General features: G+C 52.9%; 1 protein-coding gene and 1 long non-coding RNA gene across 4 annotated transcripts in view; one reads left to right on the top strand and one right to left on the bottom strand.

The window, feature by feature from the left end:
• FGD2 (FYVE, RhoGEF and PH domain containing 2) overlaps window positions 1–14241 on the bottom strand; it is a 23263-nt gene extending 9022 nt beyond the window's left edge. For 2 of the 3 annotated variants that reach the window (XM_032253599.1, XM_032253598.1), the window contains exons 1-9: window positions 13980–14241; window positions 10784–11015; window positions 9123–9200; window positions 8346–8494; window positions 6424–6580; window positions 6094–6232; window positions 5491–5549; window positions 5154–5300; window positions 4340–4432 (exon numbers count right to left, since the gene is read on the bottom strand). In XM_032253599.1, the coding sequence (XP_032109490.1) occupies window positions 4340–4432; window positions 5154–5300; window positions 5491–5549; window positions 6094–6232; window positions 6424–6580; window positions 8346–8494; window positions 9123–9200; window positions 10784–11015; window positions 13980–14050 (1125 nt within the window). In that variant the 5' untranslated portion in view covers window positions 14051–14241. The remainder of the gene's footprint in view (window positions 1–4339; window positions 4433–5153; window positions 5301–5490; window positions 5550–6093; window positions 6233–6423; window positions 6581–8345; window positions 8495–9122; window positions 9201–10783; window positions 11016–13979) is intronic. The other variant, XM_032253597.1, reaches the window with a different exon arrangement.
• LOC116533707 lies at window positions 477–814 on the top strand. Its single transcript, XR_004261408.1, has 2 exons — window positions 477–634; window positions 697–814. It is a non-coding gene; the product is annotated as an uncharacterized LOC116533707 (long non-coding RNA).
• Window positions 14242–16378: the final 2137 nt, after the last annotated feature.

Below are 16378 nucleotides of genomic sequence, written 5' to 3'. Positions count from 1 at the left end.
AAAAAAAAAAAAAAAAAAGAAAGAAAAAGAAAAGAAAATAATCTTTACAGCAATCTTAAGAAGCAGATATTATCATCCTCATTTGGGAGATGAGGAAATAGATGCTCAGGGAGGGCAAGAGATCTGCCTGAGGTCACACAGCATCTAAAGGGCAAAAGGATTCCATCCCAGATTTTCAGCCCCCATGGGTAAGATGGAAGAACATCTATTTCCATCCTACCCCCAGGGTCCTGTAAGCACACTTCCCCCAGACAGTGTGGAGAGAGATTTGTAAAGAGAACCTAAGACACAGGTCGAGAGCACACGAGCCTCTGCGTGGGGGAACTTCATTGCCACTGAATTCCTCCAACACTTGAGCTCCTCTGCTGCCTCCCTGCCATGTGACGGCCAGGCCTTTGCATACTTCCAGGGCGGCTCACCATAACTCAGAGAGCGCTGTGCTCTAGAAGGGGTTGATGTGATTTGGACTTGATGCCCTTGGCAGCGGGGAGCCTGTTATGTGGAAAGAGGTGTTTGGGAAAGAGCGCCCCAGAAGCTGTGTGCAAGGAGAGGCTGGATCTGGGCAGAATGGGACACACCTGTAGCCCAGCGGCCAGTGAGGGAGCAACATCATAGATGGTCCGGGCCTGCCCAGGTGCACTGGAGAGAGAGAAGAAGCTTCTAGAGCAACATCATAAATGGTCCGGGCCTGCCCAGGTGCACTGGAGAGAGAGAAGAAGCTTCTAATTGGGTCAGGGAGAGGGGGAACGGGAAAAGAAGAGAGAAATCCAAGGTTTACAGTCCAGAAGTAGGAAGAAATATCATGCTTTTGACAAGAAAAAAGGGAACTGGGGGCTCCTGACCTGAGGGTCCAGGCTGCCCCTGGGATGTTCATACAGAGGCTTCCAGCTCCCCATCAGGTTTCAACAGGAGTTTCCCGGGCTCTGCTGAGCTGAGCCTCAACCACTCTCCCCAAGTCTGGGTCAATTCAGCCCCCTGCTAGTCAATACAGTACCTTTCTTCATTAGAAAAGGACAGCCTCCCTCAAAACACTTTACTGACATCTGTTGGCAAACTGGCTTAATACCTAGATACTGTTGGAACAAGACATTTGACTGCCATCTGCCGGACAATTCTCACTATAAATATATCGTCTATTGTATCACAGTCTGCTAATCTGCAGTTGGGGGCAGAAGACATCCTTAGATGAGGTATGCTTCTGCAGTGTACAACCTGCACAACTGTACATGGAGCCCCTGGGCATGTGTGTCCACACCCCTTCCTTCTTCCCAGGCTGCCCCTGTGTGGGATGGCAAAATACTAAGATCAAGTCAGACCTTGGGGAGAATCCACTGCTGTGAACTAGGCCTCCCTGACACCTAGGAAGGAGGAGGCCAGGGAGCCATAGGCCAATGGGAACCATCATGATGGTTAAAGGCAAGATTTGCCTCCAAACCTCAGACTCAGGAAATGGTTCCTGCACAGATGTAAGGTGAGTGGACAGCTCTGCACCTGCTAGGCCCATGCTGTCCAGGAGAGGGTGCTGTGCGGCTGCCGGAGTATCAGACCAGCGGACTCCAGAAACGCAGCACACGCCTGGCCAAGGAGCCCTCAACACACACCCAAAGCTTCTGATGCTCTCAGGCGTGGCTCTCTCTGTTTTCTCTGTGACTCTGGTTTGGTTTCTCTATTTCTTAGCCTTCCTCTCTGTCGATCTCTATTTTTCTATGCCCGGGTCTCTGACCGTCCTTTGGCAGGGCCGCCTGTCTCCACTTCTCTGTCTGTAGCTCTCTATAAACCTGCTTCTCTCAGCCTCACTCACCACAGACTCCAGACACACAAGCCTGTACACGCCCTGGTCTATGGGACATTCTGGTCCCTTCAGGATGGAAAGCTGGATGCCAGGGCCGTGCTGCACTCCTGAAAGACTTCAGTCAGCCCAGGTGTGGGGTGAGCTGTGAACCCATGCTCCCTCATCAGCCTTCAACATTCCCAGGCTGCACCCCACCCCCAGGCCCTGGATTGCTCCAGATGCCAGGTAACCCCAGTCAGGAGCAGGGGCAGGGCTCTTTTGCTGGGGTCCCTAGAGGGGAGAGCATTCTGGTTCAGCTCCTGCCCGCAGCTCCCTACTGGGGCTGAAAGGGGTGAGGGTGATGGGGAATGGGGGAAGGGAAGAGTGCCGATGGGCAGGACCAGACTCTGCTTCTTTCAGCCCCAGCCCTCAGGACACGCCAGGACTCAGGAGCCAGCAGAGACCGGCGGTCGGGAAGCCTCTCTGGCCGTGTCCTCCGCAATGCCAGAAATTCCACCAAAGGCTTTAACCCCCTCGATTGAAGCCTTCATAGGCGACAGCATAGCGTGGTGATTAGAGGCAGAAATGCCAGCCTTTGTTACACCTGCCTGTAAATCCTGGTTTGGTCACTCGAACTAGCATTTGCAATATGACCTTCAAGCAAGTTACTTAAGTTAGAAAGCTTTTCCAGGACCCTGGTTTTCTCATTTTTAAAAATGGGGCTAACTGCAGATACACTCGCGCACAGGCAGGCTGTACCAGGCTATTCACTGCCGCCTCATTTGCAGCCGCTGACAACTGAAAACAATCTTAGTGTCTCTCAGCAGAAGACTGGTTGAAGAAGTTCTGGAGCATCTGCACAGTGGGGTGCAATGTAGCTGGGCAGAAGGATGAGGAAGCTCTCAAGTGCAGGGGCACCTCGGTCTCCAGCATTTGCAGTTAGTTAAAAAAAAAAAGCAAAGTCCAGAAAAATGTGTAGAGTACACCGCTGCTTCTGGTATAAATGACACAATCCTATTATATATTATTTGTTTGCTAGGCGAAGACCACTTCTGGAAGGCCTCACAAGACACAAGGCCTGCCTTCAGGAAGGGGACTTAGGGGACAGAGTGGGGAGGAGACTTTCCCGGCATACATTTTTTATATTGTTTGATTTTAGAATGTGTATACTACAGATTATACTGTTTAAGTAGTAAAATTATATTTTTTAAGTAGTAAAAATCTATCTATCTATCCATCTATCTATCTATCTATCTATCTATCTATCTATATTTTTGAGATGGACTCTTGCTCTGTGGCCCGGTTGGAGTGCAGTGGCACGATATCAGCTCCCTGCAACCTCCGCCTCCCAAGTTCAAGTGATTCTCCTGCCTCAGCCCCCCAAGTAACTGGGATTACAGACGCCTGTCACCATGCCTGGTTAATTTTTGTATTTTTAGTAGAGATGGAGTTTCACCATGTTGGTCAGGCTGGTCTCAAACTAACTGACCTCGTGATCCGCCCCCCTTGGCCTCCCAAAGTGCTGGGATTACAGGTGTGGGCCACCGTGCCTGGCAAAATCTAAAAAATTTTAAAAGATAAAAAACAGGGCAGGTGTGGTGGTTCACGCCTGTAATCCCAGCACTTTGGGAGGCCAAGGTGGGTGGATCACTTGAGGTCAGGAGTTTGAGTCCAGCCTGGGCAACATGGTGAAACCACGTTTCTGCCAAAAATACAAAAATTGGCTGGGCATGGTGTCTCAAGCCTGTAGTCCCAGCTACTTGGGAGGCTGAGGCAGGAGAATTGCTTGAACTCCAGAAGCAGAGGTTGCAGTGAGCCGAGATTGTGCCACTACACTCTAGTCAGGCCACAGAGTGAGACTCCATCTCAAAAAAAAAATCCAGGAGATTCTAACAGACCCTGCATCTTGGCATCATGGGGCGGTTAGGAGGATCTGATGGTCCCCCATGGGGACACCCAGTCAATGGGCGCCATGATGGACTACTGCTCATTTGCTGCAATCTCTGGACGAGGTAGATGGGGACACACACAAGCCAGCCGCTGTGCTGACGCTGGAGACGTTTCCTACTCAAAACATGATCTGTGCTCCTACAGTATCAGCATACACTGCCCAGGACACATCTCATTTCATTTAATTCTCACTATCCTGCAGGTGGGGTCAGTTGTCAGCCCATCTTAAGTGGGAACCGGATAGAAATGCAGGTCCTCAGGCCGCCCTAGATCTCCTGACTCAGAACCTGCATTTTGCAAGATGCCCGGAGGTTTTGTGCACACATTAAAGTTTTCGAATCAGTGGTATAAACAGTAGGGAAAGCAGAGAAACGCCGAGTTGGCTCCTGGCCTGCCCCAAAGGGAGGGCCAGGCCTGTGGGAAGCTGGGGAGGACTGGGCAGGAGGGCTGGGAACCCAGATGGGAGAGCTCTTGCCCCACACTCTCCCATCTCCACGTTTGCCCCGGCCCTGCGAGGGTTTGGTTCTCTGATTGGGAACCTGGCGGGCCCCTCCTGTTACTCCCTGTGCTCAGTCCCGCCCTTGGGGTGAAGCCAGTGGTGTGCAGGGGGCCTCTCACCTTCATCCCGGCCACGTCGATGCGGGTCCTCACCTGGAACTGGGCGCCCACCTGGATCACCCTGGGCACACAGTACAGCAGCATGTTGTTAAACTGCAGGAGACACAGGCGTAAGTGCACCGTGGCAGGACCGGGTGGGGCCTCCCCGAGGCTGGGCTGAGCACCACTGGACCCCCCTCCCCTTTGACCACAGTCTGGCCAGCTCACAGGACGTCACAGGTGATGATGTAGGTGATGAGGAAGGGGCTGCCAAGCTCCCAATGCCCCTAGGATGGTTACTGAAGGGCCACCCTACCTGCGGGCATCAAGGGACCACAGCAGACCTCAGAAACCTACAAGGCCTTTCTCAACAGGGGCTCAGTATGGCAGGGGTTTATAAGAGGTTCTAGCTGCCTCCTCCAGGCCTCCAGGCAGGACCACCTTTCCAGATCTCAGGAAACCCCTGGCTTCTTCTGTGCAAACCCAGGGCAGTTCTTCCTAGTAGCTAACCTTACTCCCTTCTGCTGTGCTCTCTCGAGAGCACAGATTAATACCACAGGCTTTGGAGTTCAAATTCACAGACTGAGTTCAAACTCTGATTCTGTTGTTTCCTACGACATGTCTGGGAAACCTGTGGGTTGGAAATCTCCAAGGCTTGGAGGCAGCAGGTGGCCTGTCCAAAGTCACCTGAGTGCCAAAGCAGAAAAGGACAGAGAAGTGACCGCTTCCCTGTCCCCCTGCAGTGCCAGGTAGAGGCCAGGCAGCATGACTCGGGCCAGAGTGGTCCATGGACTTCCCTCACCAGTATGGAGAGGGGCTCCCAGCACATCTCTACCAAGAAAAGGTAGCGCTCTAGGGGGTCGCTGCGGCGGAAGGAGATCTTGAGGACCGGGCCCTCGCGGAGCAGGGTGTTGGAGGGGTCTACGATGTCATCTTCGAGGCCCAGGCGCTGGTATACCTCCCACAGGTCCTGCAGCCGCTCCTGGGGGGTTGGGTGCATCCTCAGCCAAGGCTGGGCAGGGTTCACCTGCTTCTGGAAGGCTTGCCTTGTGGGGACGGGGACGGGGGTATGAGAGCGAGGGCAGCAGTGGGGTAGGTAGGTGTCATGGGTGGGACCAGGCTGAGACCTGCAGGGAGGGGGACAGGGCTCCAGGGGAGGGCAGGCTGCTCACCATCTCAGTGATGGCTGCATTGGAGTGCTGGGCAGCTGAGAAGATCATGTCCAGAGCCTCTGAAAGGGGCAGAGCCAGAGTTCATACCCTAAGAATCTGGAGCTGGTGGCTGGGGCTGGAGGTCCTTGAAGTTCAACAAAGCACCCTCAGGACCTGCCACGACAGCCCCCAGGAGCAGCCTGCCTGTGCAGCCCAGCCATGGGGTGTCTGAATGGTGGGAGTCCCCTGGGGCTGAGAGACTGGAAGCCACTGAAAGTTAGGCATTTAGTGTTTGGCTTTGGTGACTCTCACTGCTCCCCAGAACAAGCCAGACCTAGAGGGTATAATGGAAGGAGCATGGGCTTTAGCATCATACAGGCATGGGTTCAAATTCCAGCTCTGCTACTTTCTGGCTGTGTGACCTTGAGAAAGTCACTAAACCTCTCTGGGCCTTAGTGTCCTCATCTGTGAAAAATGGCTAAGAGTATGGATAATGTGTATGCAGCACCAATGGTTGATGTTGATGACTGATGGTGGTGATAACCATTTTAGCAGGAGCTCAATAAATATATGGGAATGGCTTGGGCCTCCCCAGCCCCCTGGGACCCCTGGGGGTGTCCTCACTCTGGGCATCGGCCCGGTCTGGGGCCTGGGCTGGCAGCTTCTGGACGTACTCCTTGAGGAGCAGCTCGTAGCGTGGAATTCTCTGCACTGGCTCCAGCATGTGGTGCTGTAGGGTCAGGCTGCCTGAAGCCTCGCTGCTCTTGGGGAGAGATTGGGGGAGTGACAGGGAGAGGGTGAGAGCAGGGAGCTGGGTCAGGCTGCCCCTGAGGGCCAAACGCAGGGGCCTATGGAAGCAGCTGAGCCTGGGAGATGCCCTAAATCACTCAAGGCAACCTGAGCCACTGCAGGCTGGGAGTGGCAATGCTGACTCCAGTCCTCCCCCAGCCTCACCTGGATGCGAGCAAGGACCTCCTGGAAGAGTGGAGACTTGTCGGTCCAGGTGGCCAGCAGCTCAGCTGCCCGCTCAAAGTTCTTGACATACTCACTGTACATCTTCAGGAAGGGGGCCAGCTTCTGGATCACATCACCGATGCGGGGGGTGGCTGTCCTGCAGGAGGGCCACGGGGATTGCCCTCAGCCTGGCCACCTCCTCTCGACTCTAGGGAGGACCAGGTGAGGCCAGGCTCCCTGAATCCCCCAAAGCAAGCTTTCCGAGGCAATTCTGGGTGCAGGCGGGGCACAGGGGTGTCATCCTCACATGTGTGTGCCCCTCTGCTCCTTAGACTGTGAGCTCCCCGAGGGCAAAGGCTGTTCTGGTCCCAGATTGGCCTCATCCACAAGGCCCAGCATGGGGCCCACAGCAGGTGTTCAGTGACCGCTCTGTGCTCCATTATGTAACAAGAATGAGGGCCACCTGCCAAGCACTACCCAGGATGTGCCACGCGTCTCATTCCATGTAATTTTCATAACCCTGAAGGGGGGGACAGCCACTAGCCCATCTTAGAGTGAGGAAGTGGAGGCTCAGAGGGGTGAGAACTTCTTCAAGATTGGCTGGGCACAGTGGCTCACACCTGTACTCCTAGCACTCTGGGAGGCCCAGGCAGGCAGATGGCTTGAGCCCAGGAATTCAAGACCAGCCTGGGCATCATGGTGAAACCTGATGTCATGCCCCCCCACTACAAACTATATATAGAGTTTAATATATGTATAGTGTATATAAATGTTTTAAGCAATCAGTACATATCTATGTTTTAAAGAACTTCTCCAGGATCACCCCGTGGTGGGGCTTACTAGAGCAGAGCAGCAAGGAGCCACGGCCTGGGCGTGGGGCTTCCTGAGCCTGACTCTTGGGTTGCACCAATCGTGCTGGCTGTGTTTCCAGGCAAGTCACTTAGCCTTTTTGTACCCTAATTTTCTCATTGAAAAAATTGGAATGGTGCAGGTGATCTCATAGGGTTATTCTTTTTCTTTTTTTCTTTCTTTCTTTTTTTCTTCTTCTTTTTTTTTAAGACAGAGCAGGGTTATGCTCTGTCACCCAGGCTGGAGTGCAGCGGTGCGATCATGGCTCGCTGCGGCCTCGGCTTTCCAGGCTCCAGTAATCCTCCAACCTCAGCATCCTGAGTAGCTGGGGCTACAGGTGCCTGCTACCACGTTGGCTAAGTTTTGTATTTTTGGTAGAGATGGGGTTTCACCATGTTGCCCAGACTGGTCTCACTCTTGAGCTCAAGTGATCCTCCCACCTCAGCCTCCCAAAGTGCTGGGATTACAGGCGTGAGCCACCAAACCTGGCTGTTCTTTTCTTAAACAGAAAAAAAACCAATTTATTATAAATGTTTTAAGCAATCAGTACATCACTGGGTTTAACGGTTACTAACATTCTTCTTTGCCAAAGCTCTTAAAGGATATCCTAGACTTCATGGCAAACTATATGAGGCAAGTAATTTCACTGCTGACTGCTTTAGTGGCCATCTCTGAAAACAAGAGGGTTTCCTGGTAACCATGACGCCATCATCACGCAGAAGGCTGATGTGAAGACTGAGTGAGTTAACGGGCAGAAAGCCCAAGGCCAGGCATGTAGGAAGCCCTCAGTTAGCACTGGCTATTTTCACTGTCCCCAAAATCACTTGGTCACTTGGCCTGGCCAGGACCTGATCCACCCCTTCCCCAGGAAGCAGTCTGCACACACACAGCCCCTCAGGGCCCATTCACCCAAGCCACTCGCTGTGCAGACAGACCAATCCCCCGGGAGGAGACCGCTGTGGCACACAGCAAGGGCCTGGGTTTAGAAGGTTGAACCCAGTGCCTGGGGGCTCCCCACCTCCACCCGGACAGGGCTGTGGTCTGGGGCCTCAGGGGCTCCCGGTGGACCTCACCAGTCATCCAGACGCCGCTGCAGCTCTGGGAGGAAGAACTGAGAATGGAATTGGTAGATGGAAGAGATGTTGGAGAAGATGACCCTGACCACGTCCTCGGGGAAGGCCTTGCTGCTGCGGGCCGCCCTCAGCAGCTCCTGGAAAAACACCTGCAGCCGCCACCACTGGTCACTCACTGCAGTGACAGGGAGCCACCCACACACCGGCCCGGGGGTAACCAGGGTCCCACTCAGCCTACTGCATGCTTCCACCTCCCCGGTCTCCCGGCATCCTCACACCAACCCTGGGAAGAGAAGGCAAGGGTGGTTGTGTTCTGGCCACTTTACAGACGGGCAAGGCAAAGCCTAGAGATGCAGGGACTTGGCCAAAAGCTGGCAGCTGATGAATGTCATAAACAGGCCCACCTTGGGTCTGTGGAGGTCTTGGACTTCATCAGACTAGAGCTCCCTGTGGGGATGAGTAAGCCTCTAGCCTTAGAGCTCCTTAAAAAGTGTGAAAGGTAAAATCATGGTGAGATTGTGGGCATTAGGATGACAGATGAGGGTGCCATGCAGGCCTGCAAGGGCCAGCTGGTGTGTTCTCTGCTGTACAGGGGCCAGCCTGGGCACCATGGGAAGAATGGGGAGTACTGATTCTATCCCAACCCCAGCCAGCGAGGCCAAAGGGCTAAGGCTTCCTGGAGTCAAAGTCCTGGTGAGCAGGAAGGGAAGGCTAAGCAGGGGTGGGGTGAGGAGACCCAGGGCTGGGGCTCTGGAGGGGGGTGTCCTGGCCACCGGCCTGGTCTAGCAGGTGGAGGCGTGCCACATAGGCCTGCTCTGTCTCCAGCAGCTCCTGGACGATCTTCTTCTCTGGGTCCTGCAGAGGATTGGAGGTGAGAGAAGGAGAAGTCTTTGGTCTCCTCTGATGGGAACCTTAGTTCAGTCTCCAAAGTTGCCACAGAGAAGCACACCTCCTGGGATTCATGCGCCTCCCCCCTACCCCCCAGCCCCCTCCCCACAGTGCATCTGGGCCAGCCTTGAGATGGCTTTCACAGAGAATGCTGCTGAGTAAGGCTCTGCCAGTTCTCGGCCTTAGCCTTAAGAGGCCTGGAAGCTTCCACCTGTGTTGTCTTCCACCAGACCCCTTGATGTGAACCACTACATCAAGGGGTCTGGCAGCTCTGACAGGGAGACCTTGTGGACAGGCCACATGGAGAAGAGAGGGCTGGAGAATACATGGAGGAAAGAGCCCAGCCCTGCCAGCATCCCAGCTGAGCCCCATCTTCCAGCCGCCCCCGCCCAGATGCCAGGCTTATGAATTGATCTGTCTTGGGCATCCCAGCCCCAGCCACCATCTGATTGCAGCTACTTGAGAGATCCTGTTAGGAACTACATTGTGTCCCCCAACCAAATGTTGAAGCCGTAATGCCCAAATGTAAGTGTATCCCAAAAGTGCTGGGATTACAGGCGTGAGCCACCGTGCTCAGCCACTTTTTTTTTTTTTTTTTTTTTTTTTGAGGCAGAGTCTCGCTCTCTCACCCAGGCTGGAGTGCAATGGTGCAATCTCGGCTCACTGCAACCTCCACCTCCTGGGTTCAATCAATTTTCCTGTCTCGGCCTCCTGAGTAGCTGGGATTACAGGCGCCCATCACCACGCCCCGCTAATTTTTGTATTTTTAGTCAAGACAGGATTTCCCCATGTTGGCCAGGCTGGTCTTGAACTCCTGACCTCAGGTGATCTGCCTGCCTCGGCCTCCCAAAGTGCTGGGATTACAGGTGTGAGCCACTACGCCTGGACAGCCACCACATTTTTGAGTGATTTGCTCAGCAGCGATTGAAAACCAGGACACATTACTATAACCACCATCCCCATTTTGCAGATGAAGAAACTGTGGCACAGAGACTCAAGTGACTTGCCCAAGGACACACAGTTAGGAAGCAGACATGCTGGGACGTGACTCCAGGGAATTTGGCTGCATGGTATCTGCATGCAAACCCTTGAACTCTGCAGATGAGAAAACTACAAGCCACAGAACAGATCAGACCGGGCTTTAGTCTAAGGGCAGGAAAATTCGCACTCAGATCTCTATTTCTAGGTTGGGGTTGTTGTTTCCTCCAGTGGGTAAACTGAGGCCCCACCTGAGCAGGGAACCAGGTTCACAAGATGGAGACTGTTTGGAGCTGTGTGGCCTTGAATAAGTGCCTTAAACTGTTAGTGTTCAACTTCCTTGCCAAAAAACTCCCACACGAGGGACTGACAAAGGAATCCAGCATGGTGCATCATAGGCAGTTGGATCAAAGGCCATTAAGGATTGGGAAATTTAGCTCCCAGCTGACATCTGGTTGCATGAGACCCCCTCCTGGGGAACTGCTGGATCTGGCTAGGGGAGAATGTGTGGAGGGGAGGTCAGGGGGAGCTCCCCACCCCAGAACCACACCTCTGCCCCAGCCCTCAGGCACCTGCATCCCCGATCCTGGGAGGGTCCCAGGCTGGCAAGATGTCCTCCAGGCTCCGCTGGACAGTTTGTTCTTCAGGGAGCTCAGGTACTTCCTGCTGACTGTCCTGGGCTCAGACTCTACGGCCTCCCGGACGTTCAGCTTCTCCCGTGGTCCTGGGGACTCGGGAGGCCTGCACCCAGGGCGGTTATGTGCATCCTCTAGCCTGTGGTCTCTGGGTGCTCCTCCTGGGGTCCTGAGAAGAAGAGACAGACCTGAGAATTTCCTGCCCGGAGAACAGGGAAAACAGCAGCAAGTCCCTGGTGTGGATCTGGGTAGCCTGGTGCAAATCTGCAGGGCAGGGGCCCCTGAGTGCTAAGGGAACACTTGGGAACATGCTAAGTAAGACTTTCACTTCTTTCCCAATACATTCTTGGAGGGAACTCAGTGTTCAAAATGAGTCAGGGTGGGCCGTATTTTATTTTCTGGGGAGCTACATACTTCCTTGTTTAAAATGAAGCCACAGTGTCCAGGAATCCTTTCTGTGTATAGGAGTTTTCAAGTGGTTACCCCTGGATCAACCTCACCTTTGGACCTCATCCGTTTTCAGTTTCCATGTTAGTAATCTATACGTCAAGGGAAGGTGGGAGCCACAGAACAATCTAAAGTGAGAGCAGGCCTGCAAAAGCTGGGGCTTCTCAATGGGATTGACACCCTCCACACGTCCAGAAGCAGGGGGAGCCAGTCCAACAGCAGATTCTCTGTTCTCCCAGGGATGGGCCTTCATAGGGCAGCTTTATTACCCCATGTACTGGGTTCTGCAGACCAGTCAAATTATTTAGATAACAGAGCCCACCCTTGCTGAATATATCCAGCATTGCTCTCGGTGTGGAAAGACTCATGATGACAGCGTAGGGGAGGCATACTTATGAGAAAGGCAGACCAGGAAATGGAAGGCCGAAAAAATATGAAATCTCCAAAACTCCATGAGAAAGGTTTTCATTACCCATATTTTGCAGTTAAGGAAAATGAGGTCTTGACAGGATAAGTAACATGCAGCTTGGAAGTGGCAGTGGTGGGATTCAAATCAGGCGACTGCTTCCCGAGCCTTCACCCTAATCTGCTCCTCCCCATTTGAGTAAAGGAGAAACAGGTCCTCAGAGTCAAAATGACTTGCCCCAGGTGACACATTTGGGTTTGTGGCAGCGAGAGCATTGGGACCTAGTGTTGTGTGGCTACTTCCAAGCTCTCCCAGCCCTGGTTCCTCAGCTGCAGACACAGCTCATGGGAGTAGCTGGCTCTCAGGCTTTCTGTTCTACATTTGGTTTCAGGTTCCGCATTTCTGTCCTAGTGCCCCTGGCCAGCTTCTGTTTCCTCTTTGCCCTTCAGTTTCAGATCAGCTAAGGTGCTAGAGACCTCATAAGTAAGCCCAGGCCAAGGCAGTTGGCATGGGTCCCCTCACTCAGTAAGGGGTGGCTCTCACCCTCTTGATGATGCCTGCTGGGACCTCACTCCCGTCTAAGGGCTACCAGCTCCTGCCAGGGGTGTGGCCTGGGCAGAGCACAGCATGCTGAGGGGCTCCACCCCAGTGTGCCTACTCCAGTCAAGCACGTTGAGTGAAGTGGTGTTATCCACCCCACACTCAAGGTGGTGGTGGGCCAGGAAGGCGGCACCTAAGAGCTGTCCTTGGTGCTGAACAGGGCGAGCTTGGCAAAGACCCTGGAGAGGCAGGGGAGAATTACCCGCTCAGGAAGTTGAAGACTTCTAGGTCTCCATCTATGCCATCTCCAGCCTGAAGCCTACAGGAAACGTTGTCTGCCATGAGTGCCTTCAATACAGCATCTGGATCATTCCTAGGACATCTACTGTCCATGATCATGGTTAGCAGGTGAGCTTGGCATCCAAAGACAGAAACACTTCCTCATCCTCTACGGTCCCTGTAGGATACTGTGCTGTGCCACCCATGTCCCTCCAGGAGTGAGGCCTCCCCACACCATCCCCACCAGCTTCTGGTAGTACTGGGGGCTGATGGGTAATTTATTGGCTGAGTCCCTCTCTGGGACCCACTCTCTGGAAGAGAGAACTGCCTCACCCAGAGTCTCCTGTCCAGTCTACATGGAGATACAAATACTCAGCCCTCTGCCTCAATTGGAAAACCAAGAGGCATCCCAGCTCCAGAGCTCCCTGGGACAGGCTAACCCTCTGTGGCAAGCGCATTGCAGCTCAGCATCTCCCCCTGCCCAGCCCTGCTTCCCTCATGCCCACAGCTGTTGTTTCCAAAAGCTCTCCCGGATAAACCACCTGAGGCAAACCTCCGTCTTAATCTATTTCCAGAAAACTCTACCTGGGACAGCCCCAACACAGTCCTGGGCTTAAAAAATGCCGCAGAATGAATTGATACCACACACACACACACACACACACACACACACACACACACACGCACACGCACATGCTCCAGGGCTACCTATGACTCCACACATCTGGCCCAGCCCTTTCCCTCCAAGTTTTGCTCCAGAAACTTAACTTAAAGCACTTGGCATCCTCACCTGTCTGTGTCTCCATATCCTCATCTATAAGATGGGAACAGAAATAGAGTCTACCCCTGTTAGGCTGTTTGGTGATGAAATTAAATAATTAAGGAGGGCATGAACTTAGAGTAGGGAGTCCCCCATCAGTAGGCTGACCATACATCCTGGTTTGCCTCCTATAGTCCCAGCTTTCACTGTAATGCCCCCCCCCCACCAAATTTTATTGGCATTTACTTTCAGTTTCAATTGTGTGCCGAGTGGTAAATTATATGGTTATTCTAATCATAGGGAGTGAATGCTTGATAAGTATCAGCTACTGTTTCTGCGAGGCGCTGGCAGGCACTGGGTCGGGTCCTGTGCCCACACACGGGCTTTGATCTGCCCATGCTTGCTCATAACCACACCTGTCTGCACTCTCACCCCTGCCTGGCTCATGGTGTTCCACCAACACTCTCCCATGCTCTGAGGAATCCGTGACGGAGGGACATGGGGCTGCTCTGGCAGGAGGAGGGTCCAGGGCAGGGCCCAGGGAGAGAGCTGCTCTCTATGAGGGTCCAAGGTGGTCCTGGCCCTGCACCACACCTGAAGGCAGGAGGGTCTTGTGCTGCCCGAGGGCCCAAGGTGGGCAGAAAGGCTGGAGGGTGGCTGCCAGCCCACCGTGGTGACCCTCCCACCCCAGCCGCCCATACCTGCTATTTTCAAACACAGTGACCAGGTTGGACACAGATGCCAGCTTCTCCTCACTTGCCCCCTTCATCATGCTGGTTTCCAGGGTGGTTCTCAGTTACCCTCGAAGCAGAGAGAGAGGCCTCAAGCCAGCACACTTAGCTGCCCTGGCCTGGGACAGATAGGCTAAATCACCCACAAATCTGCTCTCATCTTTCTCCAGGGCTCAGCAGGCCTGCTCTTGGCTTCAGAGTGAAGAAAGAGGAAGTGGTCCCGGAGCTACAGCCCTTCAGGGGAAAGGCCAGCGATCCTGCAGTGGGAGGGGCCTGCTTGGGCCCCGCCTCTTCCTCATGGGGACTGACCTTTCACGCCTGTAGATCGCCGTTCCAGTAGACATCTAAGAGGGGGCAACAGGGCCCAGAGGTAGTTTCTGGAGCCCAGTATGGGCTGGTGCAGTGGTCCACACCTGCAGGTCCAGTGCTTTAGGAGGCCGAAGCCAGAGGATTGCTTGAGCCCAGGAGTTCAAGACCAATCTGGGCAACATAGTGAGACACTGTCTCTAAAAAAAAATTAAAAATGTCCACATGGAGCCAGACCCTTGGCTGGTTTCTTGGCCTGGTGGTTCCAGCCAACCACGCTTTCTCCCTCGAAGGTCCAGTGGCTTTTACTTGGTCTCTTTCTTAGCACCTTCTTTTCTCCATCTGCCGCCACTCACAGCTGTAAGAAAACAGCTTCTTTTTTTCTTTTGGGATGGAGTTTTGTTCTTGTTGCCCAGGCTGGAGTGCAATGGCGTGATCTTGGCTCACTGCAGCCTCCACCTCCTGGGTTCAAGCGATTCTCCTACCTCAGCCTCCCGAGTAGCTGGGATTACAGGTGTGCGTCACCATGCCTGGCTAGTTTTATTGTATTTTTAGTAGAGAAGGAGTTTCATCATGTTGGTCAGGCTTGTCTTGAACTCCTGGCCTCAGGTGTTCTGCCTGCCTCAGCCTCCCAAAGTGCTGGGATTACAGATGTGAGCCACTGCACCTGGCCAGGAAACAGCTTCTTTTATTTAAAATAATTCACAAACCTGGTAAGGGTGGCAGGGAGTACTGTGGTGTTCCCACCTCCCCACTGGGGTTCTCTCATTTTAGTTGTTGCTGTCATCACCTCATTACCCCAAGGGAGGGCAGCTTCCTCCCTGAAACTCTGAGGTTAATAATAGCTAGCACGTACTCTTTTTCATGCTTTATGAGTATTTTCTTATTTAATCCTGTAAAAACCTCATGAGGAAGGTACTATTCCTATCCCCACTTTACATAGGAAGTAGCAGAATCAGAGAGGTTAAATAACTTGTGCAAGGTCACCCAGGAAGAATGCAAGAGAAATTGGATTTCCAAAGCAAAGGTGGGTGTCCTATATAGTACCAGCAAAGATTCATTGGGAACCTGGATGACCATGTTCTTGCTGCTCCAACCCCAGGCCTCCCTGCTCCTAAGACACTGGGTTGTCTCTGCCAGAGGCCTCCTGTACCACTTGGTCTCCCGGCCCTTCCAGAACAAATGGCCACTGCCTCTATTCCCCTGTTTCGAGTCCCACAGGCCGTTCAGGGCTCTCCCACTGGGCTCTGGTCTTTGCCCTGAAGTGCAGGGCCTAAGCCTCGGTGCTCTTGGTACGTGACGCACCCAACACAGCTTCATGCTCCACCAACTGTGAACCTCTGGGGCCTCACACACCCAATAGCCTCTCTCACCCTGAGCCTTGCCTGAGTGGTTTCTCCCACCAGATGCCGGCCCCTGCCCCAAACCCTAAGTCTCACTAATCCTCCTGACATTTTTGTTTTTTACCTTTTATTGTGGAGAATTTAGAACATATGCAAAAATAGAATAGTGCAGTGCACCTCATGAACCCCTAATCCAGAGCACGCAGCTCTCAGCTCACAGCCGGTCCCGTCCCTGTTCCCGTCCCTGTTGCAGCCAAAGCGAATCTCCCTTCTTGTGTCATTTTGAAGAAAATCCCAGATGTCAGATGACGTCACCCATAAACATTTCAGTGTGTAACTGAAAGGTAAGAACTCTTTAAATAACTAAACACACACACACATAAATGTATATGCATATGTACATGTGTATAATAGGTAACACTGTTTTACATAGACGTACAAGTTTTACATGCTATATCCATGTGTATATAAATATGAAATAATATTACCGTTATCATACCCCAAGAGATATTTAGCAAAAATTCCTCATTATAATTAAATATCCAGAAAACATTCCAAGTGCCAATTCCTCATCAATGTTAAATTAAAAAAAAAAATCAGAATCCAAGTAAGGATCACATATTCCCTGAGCTGTCAGATGGACGAACTCACTTTTCATCCACAGGTTCCCCTGGTTCCTTCTGTTTTCTCACACAGTATAGTGGAGGGGGCACCGGGCTG

The sequence above is a fragment of the Sapajus apella genome, unplaced genomic scaffold (genome assembly GCF_009761245.1).
Source record: "Sapajus apella isolate SASKATOON/1434 unplaced genomic scaffold, GSC_monkey_1.0 scaffold83, whole genome shotgun sequence".
Classification (NCBI taxonomy): Eukaryota; Metazoa; Chordata; class Mammalia; order Primates; family Cebidae; genus Sapajus; species Sapajus apella.
This window is presented reverse-complemented; position numbering and strand designations above follow the sequence as displayed.